This window comes from Pseudorasbora parva, chromosome 1 (genome assembly GCF_024679245.1).
Source record: "Pseudorasbora parva isolate DD20220531a chromosome 1, ASM2467924v1, whole genome shotgun sequence".
NCBI classification, from domain to species: domain Eukaryota; kingdom Metazoa; phylum Chordata; class Actinopteri; order Cypriniformes; family Gobionidae; genus Pseudorasbora; species Pseudorasbora parva.
Window position 1 is genome coordinate 42966718 of NC_090172.1, and position 18933 is coordinate 42985650.

Genomic DNA, 18933 nt, shown 5'->3' on the forward strand with positions numbered 1-18933 from the left:
TTCTGGCTCTGCATTGCGCTACTGCCGCATCTTAGGCTTGGCCCCGCAATCGCTGCTTGCAGCTATATTTAGGGGCCAAGCCCGAAGGGCTGTAGCCCCTATTGTAATTGTTAGTTTTCTTATTATTATTATTATTATTATTATTATTCTTCCTCCCCACTGGGTTCCTATGGCAGCCCTATGAACCATAAGTAGGAAAATGATGAAAATTAGCACACTTGTAAAGATGCTCATTAAAAATAATTGGACCAAATTTGGAGTATCTACAACCAACTCCATAGCGCCACCACCAGTTCAAAAATACAACATTGAAACTCTTATAACTTTTGAACCCTTTGTAGTAGGAAAATGAAACTTAGTACAATAGAATCCTCTCATTATATTGATCTCAGTCTATGTCTTACATTAAGGCTCCGCCCATTACAGTAACGGCCATTTTGAAAAGTACAGTATTTAGTTTTTCCTCTACTCCTCCTTCAAAGTTTGTCCAATTTTGTTCAAATTTGAATGATATGATCTTTGGACTGATCCAAATAGAAATGACAAAACAGATTTTTTTTATTCATCTTTGTTCAAAAGTTATGATGTTATGAACTTAACAAGGTCGACCCAAATTTGGTTCAGAGGCTGTATCTCGGCCAAACTTTGATCAATCGAAATGAAAATTGGTATGCTTCATCAGACCCATGATCTGAGGGTCCATGCCAAAGTTGGGAACAGCGCCACCTAGGGGTCATGAGATATGAAAAAAGGCTATTTTTGCCCATAACTTCTGAACGCATTGTCAGAAAATCATAATTGTGGTGTCTATGGATTCCCCGCGTCATGCCGAATCTGTGGATACCGGATATGTTAGGATCGAAGGAACCACGTGACCGCCATTTTGAATTTTGTCATAAACTGCTATATCTTTTGAAATATTGGACATATCTGCACAAAATCTCGTATGCTTGACCGATAGCATGTCCCAAACGTACCTGAGAAGTTTCAGAATAGCGCCACCTAGTGTTCCAGAGATATAAGATTTTTTGCTAAAACATTTATAACTTTTGAAACCTTTGTCCAAATTTGATGCAATTTATGTCATTTTGTTCCCTGGTTTATGCAGATTCCGCCAATGTCTCATTTGTCATTTTCCAAACATGTGACTGTCCACCATATTAAAACTAATGGAAAACAGTTTTTTTGCTACTCCTCCTTCAAAATCTGTCCAATTCTGTCCAAAATTGGCTCAGATGATCTTCAGACCGAGCCGCACAGAAATGACTGAACGGATTTTTGATATTTGCTTCCGTTTCTGAGAAATCAGTCTCTGAAGTTGACCTTGCCTGTGTTTTTGTCTTTATGCTAGTTAGCTTAGCATGCTAATTGGTTAGCAGACCTCTGCAGGTTTGTAAAAGAGTGCCTCCCCAGTGGCGCAACAGGATAGGCGACAGACTCCGGACCCAGATATATAGGGTTCGAATCCCGTGGAGGGGAATTTTATAAAATGTTGTGGAATGTATTATTTCGATTCCTTTATTATCAGAGTAAGTGTTGTACTTATCTTTCTTCCTCTTGGATTAGAAATAAGTGCGTTTTTGTTAATTTTGTTCATCTGAACTTCTGTTAATTTTTAGTTCATCCTAACTATACTTCTGAACCTATCTATTACTCAAGTACATTCTATTTCTGCCATTTTTTTCCTTCTGGTTCTGCATTGCGCTACTGCCGCATCTTTGGCTTGGCCCCGCAATCGCTGCTTGCAGCTATATTTATTATTATTATTCTTCCTCCCCTATGGGAGTCAATGGCAGCCCTATGAACCGTAAGTAGGAAAATGATGAAATTTGGCACACTTGTAGAGATAGTAATAAATAGTAAATGGACCAAATTTGGAGTCTCTAAGACCAACTCCATAGCGCCACCACCAGTCCAAATATTCAACATTGAAACTGTTATAACTTTTGAACCCTTTGAGGTAGAAAAATGCCACTTAGTACACCTGATTCCTCTCATCATGCTGATCAAATTTAATATCTTACATTAAGACTCCGCCCATTACAGTAATGGCCATTTTAAAAAGTACAGTATTCAGTTTTTTTGCTACTCCTCCTTCAAAATTTGTCTAATTTTGTCCAAACTTGGCAGAGAGAATCTTTGGACTGAGCCGCACAGAAATGACTGAACAGAATTTTGATATTCATCTCTGTTCAAAAGTTATAATGTCATGAACTTAACAAGCTCGACCCAAAATTGGTTCTGAGGCTGTATCTCGGCCAAACTTTGACCAATCAAAACGAAAATTGGTATGCTTCATCAGACCCATGATCTGAGGATCCATGCCAAAGTTGGGAACAGCGCCACCTAGGGGTCATGAGATATGAAAAAAGGCTATTTTTGCCCATAACATCCGAACGGTTTGTCAGAAAATCATAATATTGGTGTCTATGGATTCCTCGTTTCATGCTGAATCTGGTGATATAAGATATGTTAGGATCGGATGAACCACGTGACCGCCATTTTGAATTTTGTCATAAAATGTGATATCTTTTATAATATTTGACATATCTGCACACAATTTGGTATGCATGACCGTCATCATGTCCCGAATGTACATGAGAAGTTTCAGAATAGCGCCACCTAGTGTTCCAGAGATATATGATTTTTTGCTAAAACGTTTATAACTTTTGAAAACATTATCTATATTCTATATAATGTATGTCATTTTGTTCTCTGGGTTTTGCAGATTTCGACGATGTCTCATTTGTCATTTTCCAAACATGTGACTGTGCGCCATATTGAATCAAGTGAAAAACAGTTTTTTCGCTACTCCTCCTTCAAATTTTGTCCAATTTTGTTCAAAATTGGCTCATAATAAATATAGAGTGAGCCGCAAAGAAATGACTGAACAGATTTTTGATATTCGCTACCGTTCCGGAGAAATCCACCTCTGAAGTTGAACTTGCCTGTGTTTGTGTCTTTATGCTAATTAGCTTAGCATTCTAAATGGTTATTTGCAAAAATGTTTTTCCGTTCAAGACATTAATTACTTCTAAGAATGATTTCATCCAATTTTTCACAAAAAATATATAATGTTGTTCATTAAATCCAAAAATCTTCATTTTGAGTTAATTTCTAATTTTAACTATGGACCTATGGCATGTCAATGAACACATGTCTTCCCTGTGGCGCAATGAGATGAGTGTCAGACACCGGATTGTGAGGTTATGGGTTCGAGTCCCATGGGGGACAGCTTTATAAAATTGTGTGTAATGTTGTCATTTAGTGGCAAAAGCTGCAGTTCTGCCTTCGAAATCTCAAGCCTTTATAAAATTAAACAAACCAAAGTATGAGTGGTCTGCTGTTTAAAGCAACAGGCTATAGCTTTGAAGATTGATTGGTCAAATTCAATGTGTAGTAAGTAAAGTTAAGTTATGTTGTTTAAGCATGTGAATTAGGCAATGTAAAAAAGTTTCCTAATAATATCCAAAGTCCAAAAAAAGCCAAGAAGAGCCATAATGGGCTTGGCCCCGCAATTGCTGCTAGCAGCTATATGTTTTCTATATTATTATTATTATTCTTCCTCCCCTATGGGAGTCAATGGCAGCCCTATGAACCGTAAGTAGGAAAATGATGAAATTTGGCACACTTGAAGAGATAGTCATCAATAGTAAATGGACCAAATTTGGAGTCTCTAAGACCAACTCCATAGCGCCACCACCAGTCCAAAAATTCAACATTGAAACTGTTATAACTTTTGAACCCTTTGAGGTAGAAAAATGCCACTTAGTACACCTGATTCCTCTCATCATGCTGATCAAATTTAATATCTTACATTAAGACTCCGCCCATTACAGTAATGGCCATTTTAAAAAGTACAATATTCAGTTTTTTCGCTACTCCTCCTTCAAAATTTGTCTAATTTTGTCCAAACTTGGCAGAGAGAATATTTGGACTGAGCCGCACAGAAATGACTGAACAGAATTTTTTGGACCCTTGGAAAAAAAAAATGTTATGATGTCTCGAAGTTAACAAGGTTGACCCAAAATTGGTTCTGAGGCTGTATCTCGGCCAAACTTTGACCAATCGAAACGAAAATTGGTACGCTTCATCAGACCCATGATCTGAGGATCCATGCCAAAGTTGGGAACAGCGCCGCCTAGGGGTCATGAGATATGAAAAAAGGCTATTTTTGCCCATAACATCCGAACGGTTTGTCAGAAAATCATAATATTGGTGTCTATGGATTCCTCGTGTCATGCTGAATCTGGTGATATAAGATATGTTAGGATCGGATGAACCACGTGACCGCCATTTTGAATTTTGTCATAAAATGTGATATCTTTTATAATATTTGACATATCTGCACACAATTTGGTATGCATGACCGTCATCATGTCCCGAATGTACATGAGAAGTTTCAGAATAGCGCCACCTAGTGTTCCAGAGATATACGATTTTTTGCTAAAACGTTTATAACTTTTGAAAACATTATCTATATTCTATATAATTTATGTCATTTTGTTCTCTGGGTTTTGCAGATTTCAACGATGTCTCATTTGTCATTTTCCAAACATGTGACTGTCCGCCATATTGAATCAAGTGAAAAACAGTTTTTTCGCTACTCCTCCTTCAAATTTTGTCCAATTTTGTTCAAAATTGGCTCACATTAAATATGGAGTGAGCCGCACAGAAATGACTGAACAGATTTTTGATATTCGCTACCGTTCCGGAGAAATCCACCTCTGAAGTTGCACTTGCCTGTGTTTGTGTCTTTATGCTAATTAGCTTAGCATTCTAAATGGTTATTTGCAAAAATGTTCTTCCGTTCCAGACATTAATTACTTCTAAGAACGATTTCAACCAATTTTTCACAAAAAAATATATAATGTTGTTCATTAAATCCAAAATTCTTCATTTTGAATTCATTTCTAATTTGAACTAAGGACCTATGACATGTCAACTAACACATGTCTTCCCTGTGGCGCAATGAGATGAGCGTCAGACACCGGGTCGTGAGGTTATGGGTTCGAGTCCCATGGGGGACAGCTTTATAAAATTGTGTGTAATGTTGTCATTTAGTGGCAAAAGCTGCAGTTCTGCCATCGAAATCTCAAGCCTTTATAAAATTAAACAAACCAAAGTATGAGTGGTCTGCTGTTTAAAGCAACAGGCTAAAGCTTTGAAGATTGATTGGTCAAACTCAATGTGTAGTAAGTTAAGTTAAGTTATGTTGTTTAAGCATGTGAATTGGGCAATGTACAAAAGTTTCCTAAAAATATCCAAAGTCCAAAAAAGCCAAAAAGAGCCATAATGGGCTTGGCCCCGCAATTGCTGCTAGCAGCTATTTATTATTATTCTTCCTCCCCTATGGGAGTCAATGGCAGCCCTATGAACCGTAAGTAGGAAAATGATGAAATTTGGAATACTTGTAGAGATAGTCATCAATAGTAAATGGACCAAATTTGGAGTCTCTAAGACCAACTCCATAGCGCCACCACCAGTCCAAATATTCAACATTGAAACTGTTATAACTTTTGAACCCTTTGAGGTAGAAAAATGCCACTTAGTACACCTGATTCCTCTCATCATGCTGATCAAATTTAATATCTTACATTAAGACTCCGCCCATTACAGTAATGGCCATTTTAAAAAGTACAGTTTTCAGTGTTTTTGCTACTCCTCCTTCAAAATTTGTCTAATTTTGTCCAAACTTGGCAGAGAGAATCTTTGGACTGAGCCGCACAGAAATGACTGAACAGAATTTTGATATTCATCTCTGTTCAAAAGTTATAATGTCATGAACTTAACAAGCTCGACCCAAAATTGGTTCTGAGGCTGTATCTCGGCCAAACTTTGATCAATCGAAACGAAAATTGGTACGCTTCATCAGACCCATGCTCTGAGGGTCCATGCCAAAGTTGGGAACAGCGCCACCTAGGGGTCATGAGATATGAAAAATGGCTATTTTTGCTCATAACTTCTGAACGCTTTGACAGAAAATCATATTATTGGTATCTATGGATTCCTCGTGACATGCCGAATCCGAGGATACCAGATATGTCAGGATCGGATGAACCACGTGACCGCCATTTTGAATTTTGTCATAAATTGCTATATCTTTTGAAATATTCGACATATCTGCACAAAATTTGGTATGCGTGACCGACGGCATGTCCCGGACGTACATGAGAAGTTTCAGAATAGCGCCACCTAGTGTTCCAGAGATATACGATTTTTTGCTAAAACGTTTATAACTTTTGAAAACATTATCTATATTCTATATAATTTATGTCATTTTGTTCTCTGGGTTTTGCAGATTTCGACGATGTCTCATTTGTCATTTTCCAAACATGTGACTGTGTGCCATATTGAATCAAGTGAAAAACAGTTTTTTCGCTACTCCTCCTTCAAATTTTGTCCAATTTTGTTCAAAATTGGCTCACATTAAATATGGAGTGAGCCGCACAGAAATGACTGAACAGATTTTTGATATTCGCTACTGTTCCGGAGAAATCCACCTCTGAAGTTGAACTTGCCTGTGTTTGTGTCTTTATGCTAATTAGCTTAGCATTCTAAATGGTTATTTGCAAAAATGTTCTTCCGTTCCAGACATTAATTACTTCTAAGAATGATTTCAAGCTATTTTTCACAAAAAATATATATAATGTTGTTCATTAAATCCAAAAATCTTAATTTTGAGTTAATTTCTAATTTTAACTATGGACCTATGGCATGTCAACGAGCGCATGTCTTCCCTGTGGCGCAATGAGATGAGTGTCAGACACCGGATTGTGAGGTTATGGGTTCGAGTCCCATGGGGGACAGCTTTATAAAATTGTGTGTAATGTTCTCATTTAGTGGCAAAAGCTGCAGTTCTGCCTTCGAAATCTCAAGCCTTTATAAAATTAAACAAACCAAAGTATGAGTGGTCTGCTGTTTAAAGCAACAGGCTAAAGCTTTGAAGATTGATTGGTCAAATTCAATGTGTAGTAAGTTAAGTTATGTTGTTTAAGCATGTGAATTGGGCAATGTACAAAAGTTTCCTAATAATATCAAAAGTCCTAAAAAGCCAAAAAGAGCCATAATGGGCTTGGCCCCGCAATTGCTGCTAGCAGCTATATTTAGGGGCCAAGCCCTGAAAGGGCTGTAGCCCCTATTGTATCTGTTAGTTTCCTATATTATTTAGGGGCCAAGCCCTGAAAGGGCTGTAGCCCCTATTGTATCTGTTAGTTTCCTATATTATTAGGGGCCAAGCCCGAAGGGCTGTAGCCCCTATTGTAATTGTTAGTTTTCTTATTATTATTATTATTATTATTATTCTTCCTCCCCACTGGGTTCCTATGGCAGCCCTATGAACCATAAGTAGGAAAATGATGAAAATTAGCACACTTGTAAAGATGCTCATTAAAAATAATTGGACCAAATTTGGAGTATCTACAACCAACTCCATAGCGCCACCACCAGTTCAAAAATACAACATTGAAACTCTTATAACTTTTGAACCCTTTGTAGTAGGAAAATGAAACTTAGTACAATAGAATCCTCTCATTATATTGATCTCAGTCTATGTCTTACATTAAGGCTCCGCCCATTACAGTAACGGCCATTTTGAAAAGTACAGTATTTAGTTTTTCCTCTACTCCTCCTTCAAAGTTTGTCCAATTTTGTTCAAATTTGAATGATATGATCTTTGGACTGATCCAAATAGAAATGACAAAACAGATTTTTTTTATTCATCTTTGTTCAAAAGTTATGATGTTATGAACTTAACAAGGTCGACCCAAATTTGGTTCAGAGGCTGTATCTCGGCCAAACTTTGATCAATCGAAATGAAAATTGGTATGCTTCATCAGACCCATGATCTGAGGGTCCATGCCAAAGTTGGGAACAGCGCCACCTAGGGGTCATGAGATATGAAAAAAGGCTATTTTTGCCCATAACTTCTGAACGCATTGTCAGAAAATCATAATCCTGGTGTCTTTGGATTCCCCGTGTCATGCCGAATCTGGCGATACCGGATATGTCAGGATTGGATGAACCACGTGACCGCCATTTTGAATTTTGTCATAAACTGCTATATCTTTTGAAATATTGGACATATCTGCACAAAATCTTGTATGCTTGACCGATAGCATGTCCCAAACGTACCTGAGAAGTTTCAGAATAGCGCCACCTAGTGTTCCAGAGATATAAGATTTTTTGCTAAAACATTTATAACTTTTGAAACCTTTGTCCAAATTTGATGCAATTTATGTCATTTTGTTCCCTGGTTTATGCAGATTCCGCCAATGTCTCATTTGTCATTTTCCAAACATGTGACTGTCCACCATATTAAAACTAATGGAAAACAGTTTTTTTGCTACTCCTCCTTCAAAATCTGTCCAATTCTGTCCAAAATTGGCTCAGATGATCTTCAGACCGAGCCGCACAGAAATGACTGAACGGATTTTTGATATTTGCTTCCGTTTCTGAGAAATCAGTCTCTGAAGTTGACCTTGCCTGTGTTTTTGTCTTTATGCTAGTTAGCTTAGCATGCTAATTGGTTAGCAGACCTCTGCAGGTTTGTAAAAGAGTGCGTCCCCAGTGGCGCAACAGGATAGGCGACAGACTCCGGACCCAGAGATATAGGGTTCGAATCCCGTGGAGGGGAATTTTATAAAATGTTGTGGAATGTGTTATTTCGATTCCTTTATTATCAGAGTAAGTGTTGTACTTATCTTTCTTCCTCTTGGATTAGAAATAAGTGCGTTTTTGTTAATTTTGTTCATCTGAACTTCTGTTAATTTTTAGTTCATCCTAACTATACTTCTGAACCTATCTATTACTCAAGTACATTCTATTTCTGCCATTTTTTTTCCTTCTGGCTCTGCATTGCGCTACTGCCGCATCTTAGGCTTGGCCCCGTAATCGCTGCTTGCAGCTATATTTATTATTATTATTATTCTTCCTCCCCTATGGGAGTCAATGGCAGCCCTATGAACCGTAAGTAGGAAAATGATGAAATTTGGCACACTTGTAGAGATAGTCATCAATAGTAAATGGACCAAATTTGGAGTCTCTAAGACCAACTCCATAGCGCCACCACCAGTCCAAATATTCAACATTGAAACTGTTATAACTTTTGAACCCTTTGAGGTAGAAAAATGCCACTTAGTACACCTGATTCCTCTCATCATGCTGATCAAATTTAATATCTAACATTAAAACTCCGCCCATTACAGTAATGGCCATTTTAAAAAGTACAGTATTCAGTTTTTTTGCTACTCCTCCTTCAAAATTTGTCTAATTTTGTCCAAACTTGGCAGAGAGAATCTTTGGACTGAGCCGCACAGAAATGACTGAACAGAATTTTGATATTCATCTCTGTTCAAAAGTTATAATGTCATGAACTTAACAAGCTCGACCCAAAATTAGTTCTGAGGCTGTATCTTGGCCAAACTTTGATCAATCGAAACGACAATTGGTACGCTTCATCAGACCCATGCTCTGAGGGTCCATGCCAAAGTTGGGAACAGCGCCACCTAGGGGTCATGAGATATGAAAAATGGCTATTTTTGCTCATAACTTCTGAACGCTTTGTCAGAAAATCATAATTTTGGTGTCTATGGATTCCCCGCGTCATGCCGAATCTGTGGATACCGGATATGTTAGGATCGAAGGAACCACGTGACCGCCATTTTGAATTTTGTCATAAAATGTGATATCTTTTATAATATTTGACATATCTGCACACAATTTGGTATGCATGACCGTCATCATGTCCCGAATGTACATGAGAAGTTTCAGAATAGCGCCACCTAGTGTTCCAGAGATATACGATTTTTTGCTAAAACGTTTATAACTTTTGAAAACATTATCTATATTCTATATAATTTATGTCATTTTGTTCTCTGGGTTTTGCAGATTTCGACGATGTCTCATTTGTCATTTTCCAAACATGTGACTGTGCGCCATATTGAATCAAGTGAAAAACAGTTTTTTCGCTACTCCTCCTTCAAATGTTGTCCAATTTTGTTCAAAATTGGCTCACATTAAATATGGAGTGAGCCGCACAGAAATGACTGAACAGATTTTTGATATTCGCTACCGTTCCGGAGAAATCCACCTCTGAAGATGAACTTGCCTGTGTTTGTGCCTTTATGCTAATTAGCTTAGCATTCTAAATGGTTATTTGCAAAAATGTTCTTCCGTTCCAGACATTAATTACTTCTAAGAATGATTTCAACCAATTTTTCACAAAAAAATATATAATGTTGTTCATTAAATCCAAAAATCTTCATTTTGAGTTAATTTCTAATTTTAACTATGGACCTATGGCATGTCAATGAACACATGTCTTCCCTGTGGCGCAATGAGATGAGTGTCAGACACCGGATTGTGAGGTTATGGGTTCGAGTCCCATGGGGGACAGCTTTATAAAAATGTGTGTAATGTTGTCATTTAGTGGCAAAAGCTGCAGTTCTGCCTTCGAAATCTCAAGCCTTTATAAAATTAAACAAACCAAAGTATGAGTGGTCTGCTGTTTAAAGCAACAGGCTAAAGCTTTGAAGATTGATTGGTCAAATTCAATGTGTAGTAAGTAAAGTTAAGTTATGTTGTTTAAGCATGTGAATTAGGCAATGTAAAAAAGTTTCCTAATAATATCCAAAGTCCAAAAAAAGCCAAGAAGAGCCATAATGGGCTTGGCCCCGCAATTGCTGCTAGCAGCTATATTTATTATTATTATTATTATTCTTTTTCTTCCCACTGGGTTCCTATGGCAGCCCTATGAACCGTAAGTAGGAAAATGATGAAATTTGGCACACTTGTAGTGATGCTTATGAAAAGTAATTGCTCCAAATTTGGAGTCTCTACAACCAACTCTATAGCGCCACCACCAGTCCAAATATTCAACATTTAAACTGTTATAACTTTTGAACCCTTTGATACAGAGAAATGAAACTTAGTACACCTGATTTCTCTCCTCATGTTGATCACATTCATTATCTTACATTAAGGCTCCTCCCATTACAGTAACGGCCATTTTGAAAAGTACAGTATTCAGTTTTTTTGCTACTCCTTCTTCAAAGTTTGTTCGATTTTGTTCAAATTTGAGAAAAATAATCTTTGGACTGAGCTGCACAGACATGACTTAACAGATTTTTTTTATTCTTCTTTGTTCAAAAGTTATGATGTCATGAACTCAATGAGGTTGCCCCAAATTTGGTTCTGAGGCTGTATCTCGGCCAAACTTTGATCAATCAAAACGAAAATTGGTACACTTCATCACACCCATGATATGAGGGTACATGCCAAAGTTGGGAACAGCGCCACCTAGGGGTCATAAGATATGAAAAAAGGCTATTTTTGCCTATAACTTCTGAACGCTTTATCAGAAAATCATATAATTGATATCTATGGATTCCGCGTGACATGCCGAATCTGGTGATACCGGATATGTTAGGATCGGATGAACCACGTGACCGCCATTTTGAAATTTGTCATAAAATGTGATATCTTTTGAAATATTTGAGATATCTGCACAAAATTTGGTATGCGTGACCGTCAGCATGTTCCGAACGTACCTGAGAAGTTTCAGAATAGCGCCACCTAGTGTTCCAGAGATATAGGAATTTTTGCTAAAACATTTATAACTTTTGAAAACTTTGTCCAAATTTGGTGTCATTTATGTCATCTTGTTCCCTGGCGTATGCAGATTCCGACGATGTCTCATTTGTCATTTTCCAAAAATGTTATTGTCCGCAATATTAAAACAAGTGAAAAACAGTTTTTTTGCTACTCCTCTTTCAAATTTTGTCAAATTTTGTCCAAACTTGGCTGAGATGATCTTTGGACTGAGCCGCACAGAAATGACTGAACGGATTTTTGATATTTGCTACCGTTCCTGAGATATTTGTCACTGAATTTGACCCTTCCTGGGTTTGTGTTTTTATGCTAGTTAGTTTAGCATGCCAATTGGTTATTTGCAAAATGTGCTTCTGTTCCAGACATTGAGTCATTCTGAGATTGATCTAAACAGAACTTTTTAAACTTTAAATGCTGTTCATTTATTTGAAAAAAATCTTCATTTTGAGTCGACTCTCATTAGAACTATGGAACTTCAGCAGGTGTTTGAACACAAGCCTGGCCGGTGGCGCATCGAGATGAGCGAAATTCCGCACCCGGAGGTCATGGGTTCGAGTCCCGTGGGGGACAGCCTTATAAAGGTGGCTCTGCATTCGGCGAAAGCCCCTTCAGGGGCTTGGCCCCGTACAACTGCTTGCAGTTCTTGTTATTATTATTATTATTATTTTTCCCGAATGGGAGTCAATGGCAGCCCTATGAACCGTATATAGGAAAATGATGAAATTTGGCACACTTGTAGATATCTTCATCAATAATGCATATACCAAATTTGGAGTCTCTAAGACCTACTCCATAGCGCCACCACCAGTCCAAAAATTCAACATTTAAACTGTTATAACTCTTGAACCCTTTGGAATAGAGAAATGAAACTTAGTACATCTGATTCCTCTCCTCACCCTCATCATATTCCATATCTTACATTAAGGCTCCGCCCCTTACAGTAACAGCCATTTTGAAAAGTACAGTATTCTGTTTTTTTGCTACTCCTCCTTCAAATTTTGTCCAATTTTGTCGAAACTTGGCAGAACGAATCCTTGGACTGAGCTGCACAGAAATGACTGAACAGAATTTTGATATTCATCTCTGTTCAAAAGTTATAATGTCATGAACTTAACAAGCTCGACCCAAAATTGGTTCTGAGGCAGTATCTCGGCCAAACTTTGATCAATCGAAACGAAAATTGGTACACTTCATCAGACCCATGATCTAAGGGTCCATGCCAAAGTTGGGAACAGCGCCACCTAGGGGTCATGAGATATGAAAAATGGCTATTTTTGCCCATAACTTCTGAACGCTTTGTCAGAAAATCATAATTTTGGTGTCTATGGATTCCCCGCGTCATGCCGAATCTGTGGATACCGGATATGTTAGGATCGAATGAACCAGGTGACCGCCATTTTGAATTTTGTCATAAATTGCTATATCTTTTGAAATATTTGATATATCTGCACAAAAATTGGTATGCGTGACCGTCAGCATGTCCCGAACGTACCTGAGAAGTTTCAGAATAGCGCCACCTAGTGTTCCCGAGATATAGGAATTTTTGCTAAAACATTTATAACTTTTGAACGCTTTGTTCAAATTTGATATATCTTATTTCATTTTGTTCCCTGGCTTATGCAGATTCCGACGATATATCATTTGTCATTTTCCAAACATGTTACTGTCCGCCATATTGAAACAAGTGAAAAACAGTTTTTTCGCTACTCCTCCTACAAATTTTGTCCAATTTTGTCCAAATTTGTCTCAGATGATCTTCGGACTGAGCCGCACAGAAATGACTGAACGGATTTTTGATATTCGCTACCGTTCCTGAGATATTTGTCACTGAAGTTGACCCTTTCTGTGTTTGTGTTTTTATGCTAGTTAGCTTAGCATGCCAATTGGTTATTTGCAAAATGTGCTTCTGTTCCAGATGTTGAGTCATTCTGAGATTGATCTAAACAGAACTTTTTAAATATTAAATGCTGTGCATTTATTTGAAAAAAATCTTCATTTTGAGTCGACTGTCATTAGAACTATGGAACTTCAGCAGGTGTTTGAACACAAGCCCGGCCGGTGGCGCAACGAGATGAGCGATGGACCCAGCGCCCGGAGGTTATGGGTTCGAGTCCCGTGGGGGGCGGTCTTTTAAAGGTCGCTCTGCGTTCGGCGAAAGCCCCTTCTGGGGCTTGGCCCCGTACAACTGCTTGCAGTTCTTGTTGACTATTGTTTTGGCTTTTTCAAACAGCCTATTCTAAATGTATTCGGTATACAAGACATTTCAAAATTAAATAACATAGTATTAAGAGCTTGATAAACAAAACTGTAATAAACTTTAAAACAGACAACATAAAATAAATTAAGGTTAAATAACCTAAATTCCAGTCATAGCAACAAAAAAAACTTCAAACCCGTTAAACTCATCGTTCTGTTGGACCACATATCTGTGGCCGTGGCATAGAAAAGTGTTATGTGGCTGTTCACTACACTGTAAAAAAAAAAAAAGGTTGTTTTTTGTTGTTTTAACTTAAAAAAGTAAATAACCTGGTTGCCTTAAAATTGAGTTTATTGAAATTAAAAATTTGAGTTGATTCAATGAAGGAAAAAACTCAAAATATTATTGTATCTGAACCACATTAAAAATTTGATAAATCATGAAAATAGCACTATTTGGCATGTTTCACTGCGTCATCAGAAATAAAACACACACAATTACCCAATATGCGTACAAAATCTTTAAATAATATTTTAATAAAGTTTGTCGAATCTCAAAAAATGTTCATTGTATCAACTCCAAATTTTCATTTAAATGAACTAAAAAATTTAAGGCAACCAGGTAACTTTTTTTCTAAATAATTTTTTACAGTGTAGTAACATTTGTTTGATTAAAAACAAATAAATACAGTGCATTCTAAAACTGGTTGATAAATTATTTTTCAGATTATTTTTGACTGCATTATAGTTCTGAATATAATTTAAATATGTTGTTTTTGAAATTATCATTGTGAAAAGTGATAAATCTGAAATTATATTATAAGATAATCCAGATAATATTTTCTAAACAAACTCAACTGCACTGTGTTGCTATGTCTGCGGTTTTCCCATGGGTTGTTTTCCATGTCCATGGGCTGAAGCGACCTCAATATGACCTAGGAATGTGAATTTTAACAGGCAACCTTGCCAAAATGCCATTTATTTCCAAATAATCCTGATCGATACGCTGATTCATAACCATTTTTTGATAAAATGATTGTAGAGTCACTGTAGTGAGATGGACTTTGTACCGATGTCTTTAATGCCTTTATGGGTCGAGAGAGGAAATGACATTAGTGTTAATGAAGGCCTTTCTGAGCCATCGGATTTCAATAAAAATATCTTTTGTGTCTTTTTTTATCTTTTGTAAAAATGTCTTACGGGTGTCGAACAGCATTAGGGTAAGTAATTATTGAAAGAATTTTCACTTTTGGGTGAACTAACTAGTTAGTTAGTTAGTTAATTAGTTCACCCAAAACTAAAATGCACACAAGAAGGTTGGAGGATTCTGAATTAAAATATAAATAAATAAAAAACACAGCCTTATGTGGTTTAGAAATTGCATGTGCTCAATTGCGATTGTGATTAACTGCACAGCCATAATAACCAAAATGTTTAGTCTATTTACTGTAAACCACAGGGGGAAAATAACAATGGAAAGAGAATAGGAATGATAAAGGGCAATAAGTGCAATGTGTGCCATTTAAATAATTAATACATATTCTCCCTGAATGTGATCAAGAGAATAATCAATTATGAACACGTTATTGCTTTCCAGCTCTATGACAGTCTCCCAACAATTATGTTGATATAGGCCAAATATCAAGAACAAAGAGAGAGACAGAGGGCTGTGTGGGAAAACCCTGAGACGTGAAGCCCTGAGCACACAGATGGGCCCTGACCATGAGCTCTCAGCTGTGTCTCACAACCACAGGGAAGCCCAAGGCTTGAATCCATAAAGAGCAGCATGGCAGGATGCTCTCTGTCCTGTCAGCTCACATTTATACTATATTGATATTAAAGGTGAGTGGGTTATTTACATATGTTCAACATTTACATTTTTATTTTAAGATATCATTCATTTCCCTTCACAATTTAAAAAGATATGTAGACAAGAATTTATGAACATGGGAACCCTATATTCCTAGTTAATTGACAACAGCATCTAATGTCAATGCTCCGTCAGACACGCAACCTGCTGACTGAACACATCACACAACGGGAAAACTGCATTATCTGCATAAATAGTTCTAGTAGAACAGGTACAAAGCAAAGGGAACTATTTAATTTCTGCAGACTGCCAACTCCTTTAGAAACACTTTGTAATCTGCTTTTAAATCGAATTTTGTGTGTGAGTGAGTGAGTGAGTGAGTGAGTGAGTGAGTGAGTGAGTGAGTGAGTGAGTGAGTGAGTGGAGTCTTTGTCTTTGAGAAAATGAGTAATACTATTACTTCCTGGAATAAGGAATGTTTCTGTGAAATAGTATAGTCTCAAAACAAGCCATTATACGACACACAAAATCACCTATAAAACGCTCTTTGTATTAACCAACTAACAGCAATACAAAAAGCAAAGAGCTAAGCAAACATACAGGATGTGTATTGATTATAAGAGAGAGCCATAGTTACTCTTTCCAACTACCTATCCATGGTGAAGATAAACATAAAACATAATTTCGTTCTCAAAACACCCACGGCACATGATCTTCTAAACATTATGTATAACGGTGGTCAACCGACAGTTTTTCAGTTGTCAGCCCACCATAATGACAATGGTTCAACTTATCTTTGTGCAATATTTATTCAATTAACTCAAAATATTTGAAAGATTGTGGATCATACATTGGTAAATTGGCCAAGATGATGATGAAAACCTCAAAATGGCCAAGTACTGGCCAGCTTATTGGGCTGGATGATAAATATCTCCATCAATATCAATAAGAAGAAGAAAATAAAAAACATTCCAGGATTTCTCCGCACAGTGGTTTTCAATTGTAACCAATGGTTTGAAGGTCCAAATCAATGCAGTTTCAAAGCGCTTAAAATGGCATCAGAGGGTGCTGCACCATCCCAGATGAGGAATAGGGTCTTTTCTAGTGAATCCACTGATCATTTATAAAAATAAAGTTTTTTTCTATATACCTCAAATGCAGGATTTCTGTGAAGATTTCTGCATTAGAGGTTAAGTATAAAATGTTTGGTTTTTTTAGAAAATGACAGATGGTTTCACTAAATAAGACCCTATTTCCTCAGCTGGGATCGTGCAGAGCCCTCTGAAGCCCTTCGAAATTGCATAGATTTGGACTTTTAACCCATTGGTTGCCATTTAAGTTCGTTATATGTAGAAAAATCCTGGAGTGTTTTCCTCAACAACAACAACAACAACAAAGCTAATTTATTTTCTACTGAAGAAAAAGATATGAACATCTTGGATGAGGTGTGGGAGTGAGTAATTTATCAGGAAGTTTTCATTTGGAAGTGAACTAATTTTTTAATACCGGGGTTATACTGGATGGGTGGGATGGTTAAAGTTTGAGACCTCTGATCTACATTAGCCTTGTCAGACGAAGTACCCAGGCAAAACAGTTTCATAATTTTGCAGGGATAAATAAGGTATATGATAGTAGCTGGAGTCAAAATAAATCATACAGCACATCAGTGAATGTATATGTAAAGCAACCCCTCGTGTTCATTTTTGTTTCACCCACCTTGTCATCGGTGCATGATTTGACCAGTGCATCCCTGGCCTGCAGTTTGCTCTCCAGCACGCTGTAGTCTCCGTCCTTCTGATCGATCTGTTTCCGGTGCGTGTCCACCTGCATCATCAGCTCGGAGTTTCTCTTCTCCAGGCGGGAGCGCGCCGCGTCCGTGCGCTTCACCTGCGTCTGCACCTCGGCCAGCTCGTCCAGCAGCCGCCCGTGCTTAGAGGACACGCTCCAGTAGTTAAAAGACAAAATGATGATAATCACCAATAATACGATCAGGATGAAGGAAGGCAGGCGACCTCCACGTCGATTCGCGCCGAAGCCAATCATCGCGTAATCGAACAGGCGCACAGATTACGATATCTGGCTTTATGCGGGCGCCGTACGTTAAAACACAAGTGATGCGGTCAAGGCTCTGCCAAGTTATCTAAATAGATATGCTCTTCCTCATTCGACTTACAGCAACCTTGAGTTGTCCTGAAGTTGGTGACACAACTACTTTGAGGATTCCTCCGTGTCCCTTCCGCACAGTTGGCGACTTCTCGCTTTTCCTTGTTTGCATTCATGCAACGCCACTGTCAGTAGATCAAACACATCAACACACACACACACACACACAGGCGACGTGGCCTATGAGAGCTGAAGCGAGCTAACGGCACACAGCCATCAGCTTTCCGTCTTCCGCCTATCCTACAGCACTTAATAACGCATTTTTATTTGGTCACGGTCATCTCTGCAGATCTGCCGTCATGCTCGTGTGCCAAATAACCTCCTGAATTCACTGTTCAGCTGTATGTTAGCTATAACCTCGCTAAAGTAGCATGCGTGGATCTGGTGGAGCAACAGCCGTGTGCTAGATTCAGTTCTACAAAACGAAACCGAATTTTTCCTGAACACAAAGCAACGAACACACAATGCCAACCCGATTTTGGACATGTAAACAAATCTATTACTATTAGCAACAATGCACTAATAGGCTATTAGACCCTTAGCGTTACATCTGACACCCACATCAAGGCCACATATATACAGTTCTCCGCACATGCACCACTATACGTACCTGATATAAAACAACAGTATAAATTAACTGAAAACATGCGTTTAACACGTCTTTAAATGTAATACCTAGCAGGTTAGACTATTCATACAGTTCAAGCGAACTAAAGCTAGCGCAGCAACTCAACTCCAGCCCTCCTCCTTTCTTCTCGGTCCTGCTAAATCAATGCATGCGCAGTCTTAGTACTTATACATATACGTATATAAGTAAACGCGTCAGCAAAAGATCATATTTCGTAATCGTGTCGTTATCATCTGACTGCCAGGTTACACGTCTTGATAAAAAAATAAAAAATAAAACATACAAAAATGTCGTCCTATGTGTAAGGTGTACAGAGGAACGTGATTGACAGCTACAACAACCAATCAGTGGATACAACCACATGCACTGGACGTATCCGATTGGCTGTGGGCGTAACTGCTTCTGTCGCTCAATTTTTATTGGACGCTCAAATAATAAGAGAAGGTGGGATATATGGTACTAGAATGAACATTCTCATTAGCCAAAACGCCGCATTTAAGCGAGTCTTACCTAATGTTTTTGATCA

General features: G+C 37.8%; 1 protein-coding gene across 3 annotated transcripts in view; it reads right to left on the reverse strand.

The window, feature by feature from the left end:
• golm2 (golgi membrane protein 2) overlaps positions 1-18712 on the reverse strand; it is a 43772-nt gene extending 25060 nt beyond the window's left edge. Inside the window, exons 1-2 of one of the 3 annotated variants that reach the window (XM_067441462.1) lie at positions 18390-18712; positions 17333-17904 (exon numbers count right to left, since the gene is read on the reverse strand). In XM_067441462.1, the coding sequence (XP_067297563.1) occupies positions 17333-17659 (327 nt within the window). In that variant the 5' untranslated portion in view covers positions 17660-17904; positions 18390-18712. Of the gene's footprint in view, positions 1-17332 lie in introns of all 3 variants that reach the window. The other 2 variants (XM_067441451.1, XM_067441471.1) reach the window with 2 other exon arrangements.
• Between the last annotated feature and the right edge of the window lie 221 nt (positions 18713-18933).